Raw genomic sequence first — 19,406 nt, forward strand, 5'->3', positions numbered from 1 at the left:
CACCGGTGCAAAACTTGACCCGGTTTCACTCGTGACCGTGAGCCAAAGTGAAAGAAGACGACATCGTTTCATATCAGTTTTCGCAAAGCGCGCGGTTTTGGGTCAATCCCCTGAGGACGCTGTTTATAATGATGAAGATGAACGCTCAATTCGCATAAGGGAGTTGTCAACCGTTGGGGAGGTTCAGTTCCAGTAGTAGTAGGAAAATCTCCCCTCTCTCAATCCATCGGAAAATGGCAAACAAAGCGAGCCCTCCAAACCTCCACAAATCCGTTGCCATTTCCAAAGGATACAACTTCGCTTCTACTTGGGAGCAGGTTTGTTAAGGAAATTTCTCCCTCTTTTCCTCGTCCAAAGCTTGCTCTATAGCTTCTTGATTTTTGATCTCTCTTTAGAAATGATCCCTGATTCCATCATTGGGTGCTAATTTAGGATTACAAAAGTTAAAATGCTAGATCTACAACTGCTACTTTCTCATTTCCGACTATTGAATTCGATCCAATCTGAGGATAGATTTTACATTTGAGGTGAACGAGTGTGATCTATGCTTCATTTCATGAAACTCGTAGTTTTCACTGTTCCTTTTGATTTTGCGATGCAGAATGCTCCTCTCTTGGAGAAACAGCAAGCAGCAATCGTCGCATTGTCTCATGCCGTCGCCGAGCGACCATATCCTTCCAATTTGGTTAGACCTAATTTTTAATCTTCACTTAGGATTGTTTAAGATTTTGTCTGGAAAATTATTGTCTTGTGCTCTTTTACAGGCCCAAGATCATATCTCTAGGCAGGACAATGGGGGCTTGGCTGTTTCCACTGAGGATAGCGCTTTTGGAGATTCTCAAGCCATAGATGCAGTTTTAGTTAATACGAATCAGGTTATCTTTTTCTTTCATAACCATATCCAGCTTTCGTAGCTGTTATTCTAATCTAGGCTTTTAGAGTTGTTAAGTTTTTCAAATTGAAATACCCGTGTGTGTGATGACAATTTTTGCTGAATGTCTCTCCAATAGAGAGTCCTTTCATTTAAATAGAAATCATATAAATTTACATTCCTAAAAATCAGCTATAATATTAGCCTAATTATGGAAAGTTATTTACTCCTTAACTACACAGATTCATACAGCTAGCTATAATCCTAAGTATAGAAAGCTATTTATACCATATTTACAAAGATATGTACAGCTATATGGAAACTAGTAATTCATATGAGCCGGTCACCATACTAACATCCCCTCTCAAATTGATGCTGGGCGATCAAGAAGCATCAATTTGCCAACTAGAAATTGATGACGTTGCCGAGTCATAGATTTCGTAAACACATCAGCAATTTGAAGAGCAGTGGAAACATGGGGAAGAGAAATGACACCTGTATCAATGGCTTCCCGAATAGAATGACAATCTACCTCGATATGTTTGGTATGCTCATGGAAAACTAGATTTGTGGCAATCTGAATGGCACTAGTGTTGTCAGCATAGAGAGGAGTAGGAGTAGACTGAGGAAATCCAATTTCTGCAAGTAGTCCTCGAAGCCAAACAATCTTTGAGCAAGCAGCTAACATGGCCCGATATTCGGACTCTGTGGAAGATTTTGAAACACGGTCCTATTTCTTACTCTTCCAAGATATCAAGGAATCTCCAAGAAACATACACCAACCTGTGACAGAGCGATGAGTATCTGGACATCCGGCTCAATCAGCATCACTAAAAGCAACAAGGCGAATAGAAGAGCCAACAGGAAAGAATAAACCACGGCTAGGAGAGTCTAAGAGATATCTAATGATGCGACGAACAGCCACCAAATGCAGATGACGTGGAGCATGCATGAATTGACTGACTTGTTGAACTGCAAAAGAGATATCAAGCCTTGTAATAGTAAGATAATTCAGACTGCCAACTAATTGCCGAAATAAAGTTGGATCAGGAAGAAGATCTCCCTTCTCACGATGATACTTAACATTTAATTCCAGTGGAGTATCAACTAGGGACGAATCTTGAAGGCCTGCCAAAGTAATCAAATCCTTAGTATATTTGTGCTGATGTAAAAATACACCAGAAGAATCACAATGAACCTCCAATCCCAAGAAATACGTAAGAGAACCAAGATCCTTCATATAAAAAGAATCCTAAAGATATTGTTGAATGTTTTTGATCAATGATGAATCGGTTCCGGTGATAACTATGTCATCTACATAAACAAGAAGTAGAACAAAACCAGTAGATGTTTTGCAAAGAAACAAAGAGGAGTCATATTTGCTTTGCACAAAAGAGAAATGAAGCAAAGTGGACCGAAACTTTTCAAACCATGCGTGTGGAGCTTGTTTCAGGCCATACAAAGATCTTTTTAACTTACACACATTTGATGTAGATGAGGAAAACAAACCAGGTGGAGGTTCCATATAAATGTCCTCTTTAAGATCTCCATGGAGAAAAGCATTTTTTACGTCCATTTGATGAAGAGGCCAACCTTGAGAAGCAGCAATGGCAATAACAGTGCGCACTATAGTCATTTTTGCTACGGGAGCAAAAGTCTTCTCATAGTCCACCCCATACTCCTGCTTGTTACCAAGAGCAACCAATCGAGCTTTATATTTATCTAGAGTGCCATCAGAACGAAGCTTAACCGAGTAAACTCATTTACATCCAATGGGCTTAATAGTTGGAGGACAGGAAACAATTTCCCATGTGTGATTCTCTTGGAGAGCCTGAAGTTCCTCCTGCATGGCTTTCTGCCAACACTCATGCTTGGAAGCTTGTGAGTAACATGATGGAATAGAAATATCAGACAAAGTAGCAGAAAAACCATACCAGTTAGGAGGACGAGATACTCTAGTAGATCGGCGAAGGATAGGCTCGGGAGGAGCAAGCTCAGAAGAAATCTCAGAGGTAGGCTCAGAAGCAGGCGCAGGTGGCGGATCAGTCTCGGGAAGGAGCAAAGTTGATTGACGTCTTTCATACACAAGTCCAGGCTTAAACCGATTAGGAAGAGATGGTAAATCCTCAAAAGTAGGAAGAATGGTAATAACAGAAGAGGGCTCAACATAAGTAGAAAAGAAATACTGATTCTCAAAGAAAATAACATTTCTAGAAACACGAAATTTGTTAGAACTTGGATCATAGCAAACAAAACCCTTTTGAGAAGAACTATAACCCATAAAGGCACATTTAGCAGATTGAGCAGAAAGTTTATGACGTTCATGAGAAGGCAAATGTACAAAACAAACACAACCAAATGTATGTAAATCATGATAGCTAGGATATTGATGATAAAGACGATAATATGGAGAGTCAAGATTTAACACCTGAGATGACAGTCTATTAATTAAGTCATCTGCAGTAGACAAGGCTTCCACTCAGAATTTGGATGGAACAGAAGACTCAATCAATAAAGTTCGAGTGACATCCAAAAGATGACGGTTTTTGCGTTCAACAATCTCATTTTGTTGCAGTGTATATGAGCATGAGCGTTGTGAGACAATGCCTTTCTCACGCAAAAAATCATGAAATGCATGAGACATATATTCCCCACCAGAATCAGATCGCAATACTTTAATACAAGTAGAAAATTGAGTCTCAATATAAGCCAAGATGGTCTTGAAAGCAGAAAATACATCAGATTTGGAATGAAGGAAATATACCCATGTATATCGACTGTAATCATCAATGAATGTCACAAAGTACTTGTAGTGAGCATGAGAAATAATTGGGGTGATGCCCCAAACATCACTATGAATTATATCAAAACATTTTACAGCACGACTACCACTAGAAGGAAAAGGAAGAGTTTTACTTTTGCCTAGTTTACATGTGGAACAATCAAAAGAAACATTAGAGAAATGGTCTTTATTTCCCAATAAACCAGAATTTGATAAATGAGACAAAATAGCAAAATTTGGATGACCTAAATATTTATGCCATACTTCACTCTTACTAGCAATAGTGGTACAAGCAAAAGAAGTGACATTAGGAGTGGAAAAAAATAAGGGAAACAATCTTCCAACTTTAGGCCCCTTCGCGATTTCTGTCCCCGACACCTGATCCTGCACGGGACAATCATTACGAGAAAAATGTACATCACAATTGTTATCCACCAACTGACCAACTGAAATTAGCTTAGTAGAGAGCTTTGGAGATACAAAAATATTTTTTAAAGATGGAGTAAGATCCCCAACCTTAGTAATAGGTATATTACTTCCATTAGCAATTTGAATTTCTGTTGAACCATGATACTTACAAACATTTTTAAGCATACTAGATGAGTTGGTTATATGGTTTGAAGCAGCAGAATCAACAAGCCAAAATTGAGAAGATGCAATATAATTACCTTGTAGCCCTAAGGCAGAAAAGGCTGAAACAATCATTTGCTGCACCATTTCAGGAGTAAGAACAACAGGTTCAGCAGCTGTAGAAGGAGTTGTAGATATAGCTAGAGCAGCAAAGTGATTATAACTATTCATTGCAGCTGAGGAAGCATTGGCTCTACGGTTTTGAGGATGTGTAGGACACTCCTTTATGATGTGTCTGAGCTGTTTACAGTAGTTGCAGAACTTCTTTCCACAATTGGCAGCAATATGTCCATATTCTTTACAGCTATAACACTGTGTGTTGTTCATATCCCTACCCTTCCCTTTTCCTTGAGCCGCAAATGCGACCGTGACAGTATTCTCTTGCTTAAAAGTGCTTTGTGTGAGAAGACGCTGCCCTTCACGAAGTAATTCCCCTGTAGAAAGAGATGATTCTCCTTAATTTCAATTAATCTGTGCATGGGTATATATGTACAATTGATTCCTATAATTGTGTTCTACTAATTAAGAAGAAATCCTAAATAAGAAATCCTAAATGGGGATACAGAATACAGAATATACAAAGAAATAATATAGTGATTGACTTTCCATAACACTCCCCCTCAAGTTGGAACATAGATGTTAATCATGTCCAACTTGTTACAAATGTAGTCAATCCTAGCTCCATTCAGAGCTTTTGTAAAAATATCTCGTAACTGCTCTCCAGTTTTGATGTGTCCTGTTGAGATGATCTGTTGTTGAATTTTTTCACGAACAAAGTGACAATCAATCTTAATATGTTTGGTCCGCTCATGAAACACCGGATTAGAAGCAATATGGAGAGCAGCTTGATTATCACACCACAATTTCGCAGGCAGGGAGGTCTTAAAACCTGTCTCATCTAGTAATTGAAGTATCCACATTACCTCACATACTGATTGTGTATTTGGATTCAGCACTAGATCGAGAAACTACACTCTGCTTCTTGCTTCTCCAAGACACCAAATTTCCCCTAACAAAAATGTAATATCCAGTAGTTGACCTCCTATCAACCTTAGAGCAGGTTATCTATCTAGGGTGACTATTTGTTCTCACCACCTAGCTCAGGAGAGACCTTGGCCGCCAATTGGCTGTTTCGACTCCGATCAACATCGCCGGCGTCGCCTCAACCCCCTCATTCCACCACTGTGTACTGTTGCCTGATCCAGTACACCATTAAAGGACTTCTTAGGTTTGGTTCTCGGATCCTATTTTGGTATTTGCTTGATTTGTGATTTTGGGTTATTTTGCTGCTGTAAACACTTTGGATTAGCGTTTCGGTTAGTTTTCTTTGTCTCAACAAATGGCAGACAATAAGAATATTATTTCTGATTTGATTCCAGTGATGACTAAGGTCACGGAACACAAACTTAATGGTTCGAATTATTTGGAGTGGAGTAAGACTGTTAGGGTCTATTTGCGTAGCATTGATAAGGATGATCACCTTACTAAAGATCCACTTACTGATGATACATGACAAACTTGGCTAAGAGAGGATGCTCGGTTGTTTTTGCAACTTCGGAACTCGATTCACAGTGAGGTAATTAGTTTAATTAATCACTGTGAATTTGTTAAGGAATCGATGGATTACTTAGATTTTTTGTATTCTAGTAAAGGAAATATTTCACGTATTTATGATGTTTGTAGGGCATTCTACCGTGCTGAGAAAGAGGATAAGTCTCTTACGGCTTATTTTATGGATTTTAAACGGGTATATGAGGAACTTAATGTATTGTTGCCTTTTAGTCCTGATGTGAAAGTTCAGCAGGCCCAACGGGAGCAACTGGCTGTTATGAGTTTTCTTGCAGGCCTTCCTTCACAGTATGTGACAGCTAAATCTCAGATTCTCTCCAGTTCTAAGATTTCCTCTTTGCATGAAACGTTCACACGGATCCTTCGTACAGAAAGTACCCAATCTTCACAACCTGCCAGTAGTGCTCTTATTAGCCGTAATCCAAATGGACAACAGGGTAATAGAAGAGGAAGTAGAGGAGGAATTACAGGCAACAGAAGTAATCAGCGTAATGGAGAGGCTAGTTCTAATCAGGACTCAAGAGGAGTCATTTGTTATTATTGCCATGAGCCTGGCCATACAAAATATAATTGTTCGCAACTTCAGAGGAAAAATCAGCGATCACAGACGGCAAATATGGCAGCAGAGGATTCTACTGTATTTTCCTCTGAGAAACTATTTTGGTATCTGCAGAGAATTTTGCACAGTTTTTCTAGTATTAGGCATCTCTAAAGCCTACCAATTCCCCTGTCACTGCGATCGCTGAGTCAGGTAAATCCACTATATCCCTTGTGTCTTCCTCATCCAAATGGGTTGTTGATTCTGGTGCGACAGATCACATGACAGGTAATTCTAGTCTTTTATCTGCTTTTCAGTCTAATCTCATTTCCTCTACAGTTACTTTAGCTGATGGTTCTACTTCCTGTGTCATGGGTTCTGGAACTGCGAACCCGACTTCGTCAATTTCTTTGTCATCTGTTTTGTGTCTATCAAAATTCTCTTTTAATCTACTTTCTGTTAGTAAACTTACTCGTACCTTAAATTGTTCTGTTTCCTTTTTTCCTGACCAGTGTTTGTTTCAGGATCTTACGACGAAGCAGATTATTGGTAGAGAACGTGAGTCAGGTGGTCTCTACATTCTGAAAAATCATGTACCGCGGTCGCTTGTTTGCTCCAGTACCTTAACACCTCTTGAAACTCATTGTAGATTGGGCCATCCTTCTTTGTCTACCATGAAGAAGCTGTGTCCTCAGTTTCAGTCTTTATCAGTACTAGAATGTGAGTCGTATCAGTTTGCAAAACATTATCATTTTCCTTCTGTGTCTAGAGTCAATAAACGAGCTTCATCCCCTTTTGAGTTAGTTCATTCTGATGTTTGGGGTCCTTGTTCTGTTACTTTTAAAACTGGATTTCGTTATTTTGTTACTTTTGTTGATGATTACTCTCGTGTTACCTAGTTATATTTAATGAAGAATCGTTCTGAGTTGTTTTCTATCTTTTGTGCATTTTGTAATGAAATCAAAACTCAATTTAATATTTCTGTGCGCATATTAAGAAGTGACAATGCCAAAGAATACTTTTCAGTACATTTCAGTCTTATATGACATAAAATGGCATTCTTCATCAGTCTTCCTGTGTGGATACCCCATCCCAAAATGGCGTGGCCGAAAGAAAAAATCGGCATCTTCTTGAGGTGACTCGTGCTCTGATACCATGTAGAAAGAGATGATTCTCCTTAATTTCAATTAATCTGTACATGGGTATATATATACAATTGATTCCTATAATTGTGTTCTACTAATTAGGAATAAATCCTAAATAAGAAATCCTAAATAGGAATACAGAATACAAAATATACAAAGAAATAATATAGTGATTGACTTTCCATAACATCCCCAAAACAAACATCTAAGGAGGGTGAAGGATCACGACTCATTAAATTTGAGCGAATCGTCTCAAAATCATATCTCAATTTCATTAGAAATTGATCTCTCTTGCTTTGCTCATGAATTGCCTGAATTACAGAAAGAGATTCTGCAGGTACCTTAGCATAAACAATGTCAGTAAATTCTGCCCATAAGTTGTGAAAACCAGAAAAATATTCCTGGATGGAGAGATTTCCCTGAGAATAATTAGCAATGTCATTCTCCAATTGAAAACGTCTTGCAGCATTGTCTTGATTGTAAACCTTTTTTGAGTAATCCCACATGGCCGTTGCAGTCTTTTATGGCCTTAGATTAGGAACAATAAGAAGGTCAACAGACCCTAAAATCCAGGTCATTACCCGAGCATCTTTAACGTTCCATTGAAGCAACTCCTTAGAATCTGTAGGAGCTGGATCACTGCCATCAACATGACCCCATAATTCTTTCCCCGTGACAAATAATTGAAACTGAAATTCCCAGGCAGGATAATTTTTTCCAGTGAATCGAACATTGAAAGTCTCAAAATGGTTTGAAGTTGTCATCTTGAACAGCACAAAGAAAACCAGAAAAGAAAACCAGAAATTTTTGTGACCAAAGGCACGAATACAATCAGAGAACCAAGAGCCAAGAGCCTGAGATATTAGGACTGATCACCAAATAAAATCAAGAAAACAAAAAAAAAACCAAAGAACTCAAAGAAGACAAGGAAACACAGATTCAGAGAGCAGGCTCTAATACCATGATAATTTTTGCTGAATGTCTCTCCAATAGATTCCTTTCATTTAAATAGAAATCATCTTGATTTACATTCCTAAAAATCAGCTATAGTATCAGCCTAATTATGAAAAGTTATTTACTCCTTAATTACACAGATTCATACAGCTAGCTATAATCCTAAGTATAGAAAGCTATTTATATCATATTTACAAAGATATGTACAGTTATATGGAAACTAGTAATTCATATGAGCTGGTCACCATACTAACATGTGAAACATGTTGCTTGATTTTATCTAATTGCTTTGATTATTACGTTTTAGAAATAATTTATGAAAAATCTGGAATTTTCTTTTTTGGCGCAGTTCTACAAATGGTTTACAGATCTTGAATCAGCCTTGAAATCAGAGGTAAGTGCAGCATACTTTGTTATGGAGTTGTTGTAAACATTTGTTTATTTCTAGTTGTTATCATACACTTGCAGACAGAGGAGAAGTATCAGCACTATGTTAACACTTTGACAGAGCGCATACAGACATGTGATGATATACTTCTTCAGGTATATTTGTGTTTTTCTTTTCTTTTCACTTTTCAGTGCTCTTGTATCGTTGACAAGCTCTATCACAGTTGTTTTTTTTTTTTTTTTTTTTTTTAATAGTATACTATGAATATTGTTGAGCTTCTATCTGCAGGTGGATGAAACTCTGGATTTATTTAATGGACTTCAGTTGCAACACCAAGCAGTAGCTACAAAGACTAAGACTCTTCATGATGCCTGTGACCGACTGGTGTTTTTTCTTTCTTTTATCTGTTCACTTCTTGGAATTGTTGTTGGGATTGGCTTCTGTTTATTCCACAAACCACAGATTCTGGTCCCTCAAGCATTCAAAACCTTAATGCGGATCTTTTTTGATTGATTGGACCTGGCAACAGTGATTGCTTTTACTAGGAATAGCATGAACAAGTTAAATCTATAGATGATATCTTGTTTATATTGATCATCAATGCCATAGGTTCTATGATCCCAAGTTTTAAAGTTTGTTTTTCAAGATGTTTTGATAATTGTACTTTGTGACCATTTTAAATGATCATGTAATTGCTAGCATAAAACTTTAAATTGGTTGAGTTGGTTTTCTCATTTTTTGTTTTCATTTGCAGTTGGTAGAGAAGCAAAGACTGATTGAGTTTGCAGAAGCACTTCGCAGTAAGCTCCACTACTTTGATGAATTGGAGAATGTAAGGTTTGAATGCTAATCTTGCCTAGATTTTCAAATCTGCATGTGTTACATTTTGTCTTCGTTTTCCACCTAGTCCTGTCATGTCCTCTTAAGGATACAACGACTGACCTCTTAGAAGTTTCACAAATATTTGAACCTTAGAAGTAATCATCCCTATCCAGAACTCAGTTGTTTATGATAGGAGTATATAATTTAAGCAACTCCTCACATGCTCACACAGATCCACAACGTATACAAACCAAAATGATCACAACCACATGACCTTTTCATTGAATTGTAGAGAAGATTGCCTGGGAATTCCGGAAGAATTTCTGGGAATTCCAAATTGTCAAAGTTTCTGCAAGACGTTGAAAAGGAGAAAAACCTCCCTTTCTGGAACTTTCAAAAACCTCCCTTTCTGGAACTTTCATTCTTGAATTATCCCTGAGATGGGCTATAGGATAGCTTTTTGATGTTGATCATTTGACTATGTGTTTGATTGTTGCTATTTATTTAGTCATTTACCATTTTTAATTCTAGATCTATCATTTGTCCCAAGGTATTCATCTTCTTTTTTAGTGCTAGGGCTGCCTTTGTTTTTTTCTTGGTTTGATGTATGATTAATGCTTCCTGATTGTTTATAATGATGCTTTTGTGTATCTAATTATATCACTTCATTTAGATTCTAAATTTCTCTTAATGGCTTGATGTATTGGTTTATGCACATGCAATAAAAAATTTCACAAACTATTGGTTTTATAACTTGTTCTGGGATAAATGAATTGTGTGATTGTCTATCTGTGTACAGATTGCTACCAATTTTTATTCTGCAAAAGTGAATGTTGGAAGTGAGAACTTTCTTCCACTGCTCAAACGGCTTGATGAGTGCATATCGTAAGTGACAATTTTTTGTTTTCTATATTCAAATTTAATCCTGTGTTACTACTTTGTAAAAATTTGGGAATTTAATAAACTATACTGGAAGTCAATGTCTTTTCTTTTTTAAACTATTAATTTATTCTTTTTTCTTTGCCTCAGATATGTTGAAAGCAATCCACAATATGCAGAATCTAGTATTTATTTGCTTAAATTTCGGCAACTCCAGGTAAATGAGTGATGCATGTAATTTGTTGGTAAATGGAAAATACCAAGGCATAAGATTTGTTTCCATTTTCAACATTTTACGAAAATTTATGTGTTTTAACAGTCTCGAGCCCTTGGTATGATTCGTTCTCATGTACTTTCTGGTCTGAAAGGCGCTTCTTCGCAGGTAAAGTATCCAAGTGGACTTAAAAGTTTTAACCAGTGTGTGTATGCACATGTATGTACTTCTGCTCTGCTCTGTGGCATGGTTGTTTTTTTGTTCTCTCTTCAGGTCCAGGCGGCAATCCGGAGCACTGGTGGCAGCAAGACATCTGTTTCTGAGGGTGTAGAGGCATCTGTTATCTATGTCCGATTCAAGGCAGCTGCAAATGAGGTAAAGTCTAGTTTTTTGCTCTTCATTTGGTTTCTGATAATGAATGCTGAAGTTCAATTGCAGATTACTTATCAAAGGCGTAAAGTGATAGGATTTTAAATGATTTACTAAGAAAAATTCTATTTCATGTGGAGTATTGAATTCTGTGCCTATTCTGTAGGGGAAGCTAACAAATAATTATTGCAGCTGAAGCCCATATTGGAGGAAATTGAAGGCAGATCATCTAAAAAAGAGTATGCTCAAGTTCTTGAAGAATGCCACAAATTGTACTGTGAACAGCGGCTTTCTTTGGTGAGCTTTTTTTTTCTATATATTTCTAGTATTTTACTTTTCTGGGCCAACTGGCTATAATTATGAAGTCATTTGTTTTTTTCTATCCAGGTAAAAGGCATTGTACTTCAACGAATATCTGAGTTTGCCAAGAAAGAGGCCTTGCCATCATTGACTAGATCTGGATGTGCATATCTAATGCAGGTAGTTTTACTATCACTGAACTATGATTGGTAAATATGGATGGATGTGAGTTATGGGTTTCTTGACTGAATCAACTGTAAATTTCAGGTTTGTCAGCTTGAGCACCAACTCTTTGATCACTTTTTCCCATCTTCCTCAGAGGATGTTTCTGGTTTGGCTCCATTGGTTGATCCTCTGTAAGTTTCTTCCAGCCTCATATGGTGGAGATTTCCTTTTCTTATTTATTTATTATTTGTGCATTGGGGTTACCCTTTCCTGATTCCTTTCCTCTCCAAATTTAACATCAAATTCCTCAGTATACTCTCAATTTGAATTTATAACTATATTGCAGGTCTACTTTCTTGTATGATACATTGCGTCCAAAACTTATTCATGAAATCAATGTTGATCTTCTTTGTGAACTTGTTGACATACTTAAAGTTGAAGTCTTGGGAGAACAGCTTAGCAGACGGAGTGAGTCATTGGCTGGGCTACGTCCTACATTGGAAAGAATTTTGGCGGATATTCATGAACGGCTGACTTTCCGAGCTCGAACGCATATTCATGATGAGGTGTGTTTTTTGTCTTGAAAGTGACTCCTATTGATTCTTTGATAACCATGCATGCCTGCTTAGTGAGTATGGAATTTTCCTCTTTCTTTTTGGTAGTAATTTCACTTGACCAGGATTGGAAAGTTGATACTTCTACATCTAAAATTCACTCATTATCTAACCATGGCTAGAATTATATGCCAAATTTCACAAATAAATTGTAGTTATACATTGCTCTTTGGAATTTGGATGTCATGTTCTTATATAATTTTCTTGGGAATTCGATTTTTCATGTCGATATTGATAGATGGAATGTGTGAGAAAACTTTACTCTTCAGGAATTTGCACATTTAACTTAATACTGAGAACACGTGAATGAGAAAGAGGTAAGCATTGATTTTTTATAGTTGTATACTTGTGAGTATTGCAAAGTTATACCCTAGGATTTTTACTTCCCAATTTCAAGCAAATTGCATCTTCCTTAAAGTAACTCAATTTCCAGTGAAAGAGAAGTTTAGACAAGCTGCCATAGTTTGAGTCTTGGCGGAAATAAACAATATCAGTTAATTGAGTGCAAAGAATTGCATTACAAAGAGATATTTTTGAGTTGTTTCCCAAGTTGATCTCTCTTTCTTTCTTTTTTTGAAATTTTATCTTGTTTCTTTTGCAGATAGCTAATTACGTTCCTTCTGATAAAGACTTGGATTATCCTGCAAAGCTTGAGCAATCTGTTGAGATGAAATCAGAAACTAATTCTGTAAAGTCCCTCTCACTGCCTTTGTATTTTCCAATTCAGTTTATCCATGTGTGTTGAGCATGCTAAAATGTCCACAAAGCAGGTTCAGAATTTTGTTTCTACTCTGGCTGTGGGTCTTCTTTTTTATCTGTACTTTAGTTGCTTCCTGTGTTACATAGACTTGGCCCAACATGGGCCTCTCTCTAGGTCATAGGTTCTTCAAATCCCCAGACATAGGACATCAGAACTTGACTGAACAATCTAACCATCCATTTTGACTCATTTAGTATTTAATACCTTTGGTCAAATTGAAACATGCGTGCAATGTGGTTTGCCCAACATTTTTACCTATCTGATAGAATTATATGCGTGCAACCTTGCAACAGGAAGATTAAATATTTGATATATCTTATGGTGGTTGAGCACAGTAGTTTTTCATTGGCATGGTAGTTTGATTCATGCCAGTAGGCATGCCTATTCATATACACTTTTGTTAATTATCAGGTATAGTTTGCAGTATGTATGCGACAAAGTTGAAGTATACCTAACTGGTGGTTAATGGTTATTTCCAGCTTGTGGCACACAAACTTTTTTCTTTATTATTATTATTATTATTATTATTATTATTATTATTATTTCATCATAAGTGTGAAAATTGTCTTTATTAGCATTATTCTTTTGTCTTAATTTTTTTTTCTCATTCTGCAGGTTGAAGAAACTCCAGATGTATTTAAAACTTGGTACCCACCCCTGGAGAAAACTCTATCATGCCTTTCAAAGTTGTATCGTTGTCTAGAACCATCTGTTTTCACTGGTTTAGCACAGGTGTTTGGATCCTTGGACAATTAATCTTTCTCAGTTTTGTATTGTAAATTTTTACCAATAATATTGCTTTTCTCTGCTTGTGTTGTCAATCAATTGACTAATTCTTTTCCTGTGTTGCTATTTCTATCAGGAAGCAGTAGAAGTTTGCTCCCTTTCTATCCAAGTGAGTAGCTAATCTATAATTGTTTATATTGTGATAGGTGGTAATTGCAAAATTTTTGTGCTTTAATGGCATCCTCCTATATCATTTTCTACTAATATTTGCTATAGAAAGCAAGCAAACTCATTGCAAAGAGAACAACGGCAATGGATGGGCAGCTCTTCCTTATCAAACATCTTCTAATCTTGAGGGAGCAGGTTTTCTCTTTGTTCCTCTTTTGTTACTTGGCGTTTACTAATAAATGCAACTATTTTAACTCTCAAGTTCTGATCTTCCAGATTGCACCATTTGATATAGAATTTTTAGTCACATACAAGGAACTTGACTTCTCTCATTTGTTGGTTAGTTTTTTCTAAAATTAAAGCTCTGGATGATCAAATTCTTCTTTTAATATACAGTAGCATTTACATTTATGTCATATATAAGTAGATCCTTATTTGCATGCACATACATGGGCAGGAACACTTAAGACGGATACTTAGAGGTCAGGCTTCTCTGTTTGACTGGTCGAGATCAACTTCACTAGCAAGAACTTTGTCTCCCCGAGTTCTAGAAAGTCAAGTAGATGCCAAGAAGGTGTGTCTTCTGATTTGATAATCTTAACTTATTCTGTTTTCCTATTAAATTAATTGTGCTTGTATGCATATTTATAGTTGGGTTGTTAGCATGTGTACTGGTTATGTTACGGTATTTAGGGTGGCACAGCATTCATATTCTTTACAGTAAGTGAAGAGTAGAAGGCATTTAATTCCATAAAAGTTCAACTCAACTTTGCCTCAATCCCATGCAATTGAGTTAGTTATACTTCAATTTTGCTTAGTTTGGGCCTAATGTTTTTAGTAAGGTCTATGATGCTAAAACCTTCTTGACTGATTCCACCGTATCATCCATGGCCTATCATAGAACATGAAGAACCAAGAGTGTGGACTCATCTAAAACTATTGTGTTTTGTATGTAGAATACTGTAGATACTTATGCCTCAAAATAGTTTGAGCAGCATAAAACTGTGTTAGAATATAGAAGAGTTATCATCTGATCAAATTGCTTACTTGTCTTATATCCGCATGTGTGTGTATAACATAGATTTTTTAGACCTAAAATTATATATATATATATATATATATATATATATATCTTTGCTTTTGCATGATTTGGAAGAATTGACTGGTGAAACTGCAAGGAACATTGTTTTATGCTTCCTCCCCTTTTGATCAATCAGTGATTTACTATATGCTGCAGAGCTTAAACATTCATTTCCAGACTTATCATCTGTTAGGACTGGTGGTTTTTAAATGAATTCTTCTGTGTCAATTGAATTAGTTAATCACTCTTTAGTTGTGGTTCACATTATGGTGATGCTAGGATATCAAGTTGAAAATTCTTGCTATTTTTTAATTCCTCCCACGTTAGTGCTTTAATATATGCGTCTCACTCTCTTCTTCTTCTTCTTCTTCTTCTTCTTCTTCTTCTTTTATCTTTTTTTTTTTTTTTGAAGGAACTGGAGAAAAGCCTAAAAGCAACTTGTGAGGAGTTCATCATGTCGGTCACTAAGCTGGTTGTGGATCCGATGCTTTCATTTGTTACCAAGGTTTGCTGTTCTGATAATTAATTACCTAAAAACTATCTTTTCCTGGATCTATATGCATAAAAGGGCATCAGCTGGCAAAATGGGATTCTAATCTCCCTGGGCTATAAGCATGAAAGCAGTTGATAAATCAAAGTAGATCAACTACAGAAAACAGGAGAAAGCACATACAATCTGTGTGATACTGCGATAAAAATTTTTTAACCTTGAACTAGGTGGTTAAATAAATGAACCTATCCCACATATGTTAAATAAATGAACCTATCCCACATATATATAGTTATACACCCATGGTTATACACCCTTGGACTCGGTTTTGTTGTAATTTATTGTACAATCATCTACAAGCATGGGCTGTTTTAATTTGTATTTTCAGGTTACTGCTGTAAAAGTTGCACTGTCTTCTGGTAATCAGAATCAGAAAGTAGACTCAATTATGGCCAAACCACTTAAGGATCAAGCATTTGCTACTCCAGATAAGGTGGCTGAACTTGTTCAGAAGGTATGTTATAGGACCTTATATACATATCTTGTAGTTTTACAAATCCACTGTCTGCATGGATGCTAGATTTTTTTTTTTTTTTAGTTCTAGTTTAATTTCCTCAAGTGAATGTATCAGTTAACCTTTATACTGCAACGAAAAAACTATACATGTGAGATTAAAGGGGATGAAAGTGAGAACAAAAATGAAATCTCAGATTCATTAACTCCACAAAAAAGTACGTTGTCAAGGACTGCCCTAGGGAAAGCTTTTGGAAGCAGCAATTGGTCAACCGACTAAGGAAGCCTGTTATGCCTATTGCTGTGGGCCCAACTTATCTACCGACTCATTGGAGTATTCAGCAATTTAAAGTGTCTTCCTCAAACAACTGCTCCAGACCAACAAGAACATGTAAAATGACAATGTTTCAGCTTTTTTAAGATGGAATTTTACCTTATTTAGAGCACAATCCAAGTGACAAACATGAACAGCTCCATTCTCATTGGATGCTCTTTTGCTCATCATTTCAGGCTCCCTATAGCCTGTCGGCTGAGAAGCATAAACAAGTCTGTTTAATAAAGAATTTTACTAAATTTGTGGTGCAATGTTTCTTCCAAGTCACCTTGTCAATGTGGCATGCTTTGTAATGTATTATTAATAATGAATTTTTTGATGGATTCAGGTGGACAGGGAATCACCAGTAAAAATCTTCTTGTTTTCAAATGGTGGACATTGTTAACAAGTGTTTGTTAGGAAAATTCTTTTTAACCATGCTGCACTTGAATTTTTGACATTTAGGATACATCCACATGTTTGTTTAACGGTGTTGTCTTGTCCAGAAACTAAGTTGACTCTAGTTTAAGTTTACTTCTGAGAAGCACATAGTAAAACTAGTTTAGTCTGCTGATTTCATGTATTACATTTCTTGGATAGGTAAATGCAGCTATTCAGCAAGAATTGCCCGTGGTGATGGCAAAGATGAAACTTTATCTGCAGAACGCATCAAAAAGAACAATACTTTTTAAACCAATAAAGTAAAATTCATTGACTTTCTATGGTTCAAATGCTTGCGTGTTCATCTTAAGCTTCATGTGCAATTTTCTTGGGTATAAAAATCTTGTGTTGTGTGCAGGACAAATATTGTGGAAGCACATATCCAATTACAATCCCTTGTAAAAGCCGAGTACTCCCCTCAAGAACAAAGCATCATTAATATGGTGTCCATACAGGAGCTGCAAGCACAACTTGATAATCTCCTTTAGGATGCATGTAAAGCCTATTCATTTTTTTCTTTTTCGTAGATCATGACCACATGTAGGGCAGTTATGGTTTGTCAGAAGGAATTGAAATCTTCAAGATTACTGATTTATTAAGAACTGTAGAGTTGAAATTTAAGGATGAAATGTTATGTATGCTTTTGCCTTTGTATGCCGTTTTTCGTAACTCAGTTATGAATTTAAAAGGCCAAAGGCTTATTTTGCTCCTTGAAATATTGCTCAATGGTCAAATATAATAAAAAAAATTAATAGAAATTAATTTAGAAAGAGTCGGCACAGGTCACGTGGTCATGTGGCCGCAAACGGACATTGAATTATCAGCAGCCTTACCGTCATCTCCTCCATTAGAAACCTCAGATTCACGGTTCTTTTCTAAACTTTAAGGGGAGATTTAGGAGCTTCTTCTTCTTCACCATCTCTTCTCTCTCCTCAATTAAAACCTAAAAAAAAAAAAAAAAATGCCACTCAATTCTAATCATTACCACTTAACGATGGTCCGTTTTGTAAGTCTTTATTTGTTGTTCTTCTTTTTTTTTTTGTTCTAATTGTGTACAGTTTAGTTGGTTTGGCAGCTTCCAGCGTTGATGATAAGCAGTCATTGCTACTATTCGAATTTGCAATCATTAAAGACTCATTAGGGCTCACCTCCCTTAAGGATCCATACCCTTGTTCCAAGCATGGTATTACCTGCAACCCTCTTTCTAGTCGAATCTCCAATGACAATTTTAAATGCTCTCTTTCTTCGACTTCAACAGTGACAAATGGTGGAGCAGTGGGTAAATTTCGTTGAGCAGTTATATTACGGATGATTTGGGTGGCAATTGTGGGAGCCTTAAGCATCTTCTTCTTCATGGGAATTTACTTTCAGGTTCAATTCCTTCTAATTGAGGGAAATGCAAAGAGCTTCAGTCTTTGATTTTGTCTTCAAATTTGTTGTAAGATGATATTCCTTCTACTCTTGGGCAATTGGGAAATCCTGAGTGCTTGACTTGTCTATAAATTTCTTGAGTGGGATTATACCGCCAGAGTTGGGAAACTGTTAGCAGTTAAAGCTACCGTTAACTTTGGTGTTAATAAGAGCCATTTCAAATAGTTTAGGAGGTTAATTAGACTCAAAAGAGTTTAAGATACAATTTGACTATTGAGCAATAGTCAATAGGCAAAATAAGCCTTGATCAATTTAAAATTTTCCTGGTTAACATTCTTGTTTAATTATCAACTAGTAGATTGGTCTCCAATGACAAATGCTTGATGTTCAAAGTTTTCAATTAAGCTTAATGCTGCATGTGATGTTGCATTGATGCTTTTGCATGTTTCAACTGTTGAGTTCACTCATCAATTATAGCAGAATTGTCTGCCAATTAAGAAATAATTAATTTGAGCAAGATATTTGCTGGCAGGCAGCAATAGCCAAGCAAGTAGGGACTGCTAAATTAGCACTGCCAAACTAGTGCAAATGCTATGCGAATGGATCAAGCTGTTTATTACCTTCAATTGAAGTGAACAAAGTTTGGAGAGATGACATGGATATGAACTACCAGAATTTATTTTATTTTACAGGTAAGTTTTATTATACCTATTATATTTTGGGTTACAATAAATTAGAATTAGACAAAAATTTCCCTTTAAATATGGAAAACACTAGGATTGCCTCAGCTCAAAAATGTGGAAAAAGAAGTGAATGAAATTTAAAAAGAGCAAGAAAGAATGTCAAACGATGCAGATAAATGAAAAGTTATAAGATACAATTGTTATATGTATAATAATTTTGTTATAGCTATTAATTATGTTAAATTGTGTAAATTCTATGATAACTAATAGTCCACATTTATCTATTGTACGTACAATAATAACACGAAATAATTCTATATTGGCTTATTGGACAAAAAAAAAAATCTAAAATTTTTAGGCTTTTCATAATTGTAGTTAATTTTTTTTTTGTTTTACGTATCTTATAGTCAAAATTTAATTAGTTGTCACAATTATAGCCAAAATGACAAATGAATTTGAGAAAGTAATAATAAATTACAATATAGTCCATAAAGTTTTATTTATTAGCAAAATAGTCCATTGATTTAAACTTTACATTGAAATATTTTTTATTTATAATATAAAATATATTTATAATATAAGATATATTTTACATTATTTTTAATTATAATTTTTATATT

The 19,406-nt window shown here is 35.9% G+C and overlaps 1 protein-coding gene across 4 annotated transcripts; it reads left to right on the plus strand.

The window, feature by feature from the left end:
- Nucleotides 1–111: 111 nt before the first annotated feature.
- On the plus strand, nt 112–17,370 carry LOC110651357 (conserved oligomeric Golgi complex subunit 3). 4 transcript variants are annotated; one of them, XR_009148329.1, is made up of 25 exons: nt 112–317; nt 602–685; nt 765–875; nt 8,839–8,883; nt 8,958–9,032; nt 9,166–9,261; nt 9,632–9,709; nt 10,499–10,584; nt 10,729–10,795; nt 10,898–10,960; nt 11,066–11,167; nt 11,354–11,458; nt 11,549–11,641; nt 11,729–11,817; nt 11,973–12,192; nt 12,842–12,928; nt 13,616–13,732; nt 13,863–13,895; nt 14,003–14,089; nt 14,171–14,233; nt 14,352–14,468; nt 15,388–15,480; nt 15,854–15,979; nt 16,097–16,369; nt 16,892–16,992. XR_009148329.1 is itself a non-coding variant. In XM_058145900.1 (25 exons), the coding sequence occupies exons 1-25, from the start codon at nt 234–236 to the stop codon at nt 17,218–17,220; spliced, it is 2,352 nt and encodes a 783-aa protein (XP_058001883.1). In that variant the 5' UTR covers nt 114–233; the 3' UTR covers nt 17,221–17,370. The 4 variants fall into 4 exon arrangements, 3 of the variants coding, with proteins under 3 accessions (XP_058001884.1, XP_058001885.1, XP_058001883.1); XM_058145900.1 differs by lacking the exon at nt 16,097–16,369 and adding an exon at nt 17,091–17,370 and having other exon boundaries at nt 114–317; XM_058145901.1 differs by lacking the exon at nt 16,892–16,992 and having other exon boundaries at nt 16,097–16,563.
- The last annotated feature ends 2,036 nt before the right edge of the window (nt 17,371–19,406 follow it).

The sequence above is a fragment of the Hevea brasiliensis genome, chromosome 4 (assembly GCF_030052815.1).
Source record: "Hevea brasiliensis isolate MT/VB/25A 57/8 chromosome 4, ASM3005281v1, whole genome shotgun sequence".
NCBI classification, from domain to species: Eukaryota; Viridiplantae; Streptophyta; class Magnoliopsida; order Malpighiales; family Euphorbiaceae; genus Hevea; species Hevea brasiliensis.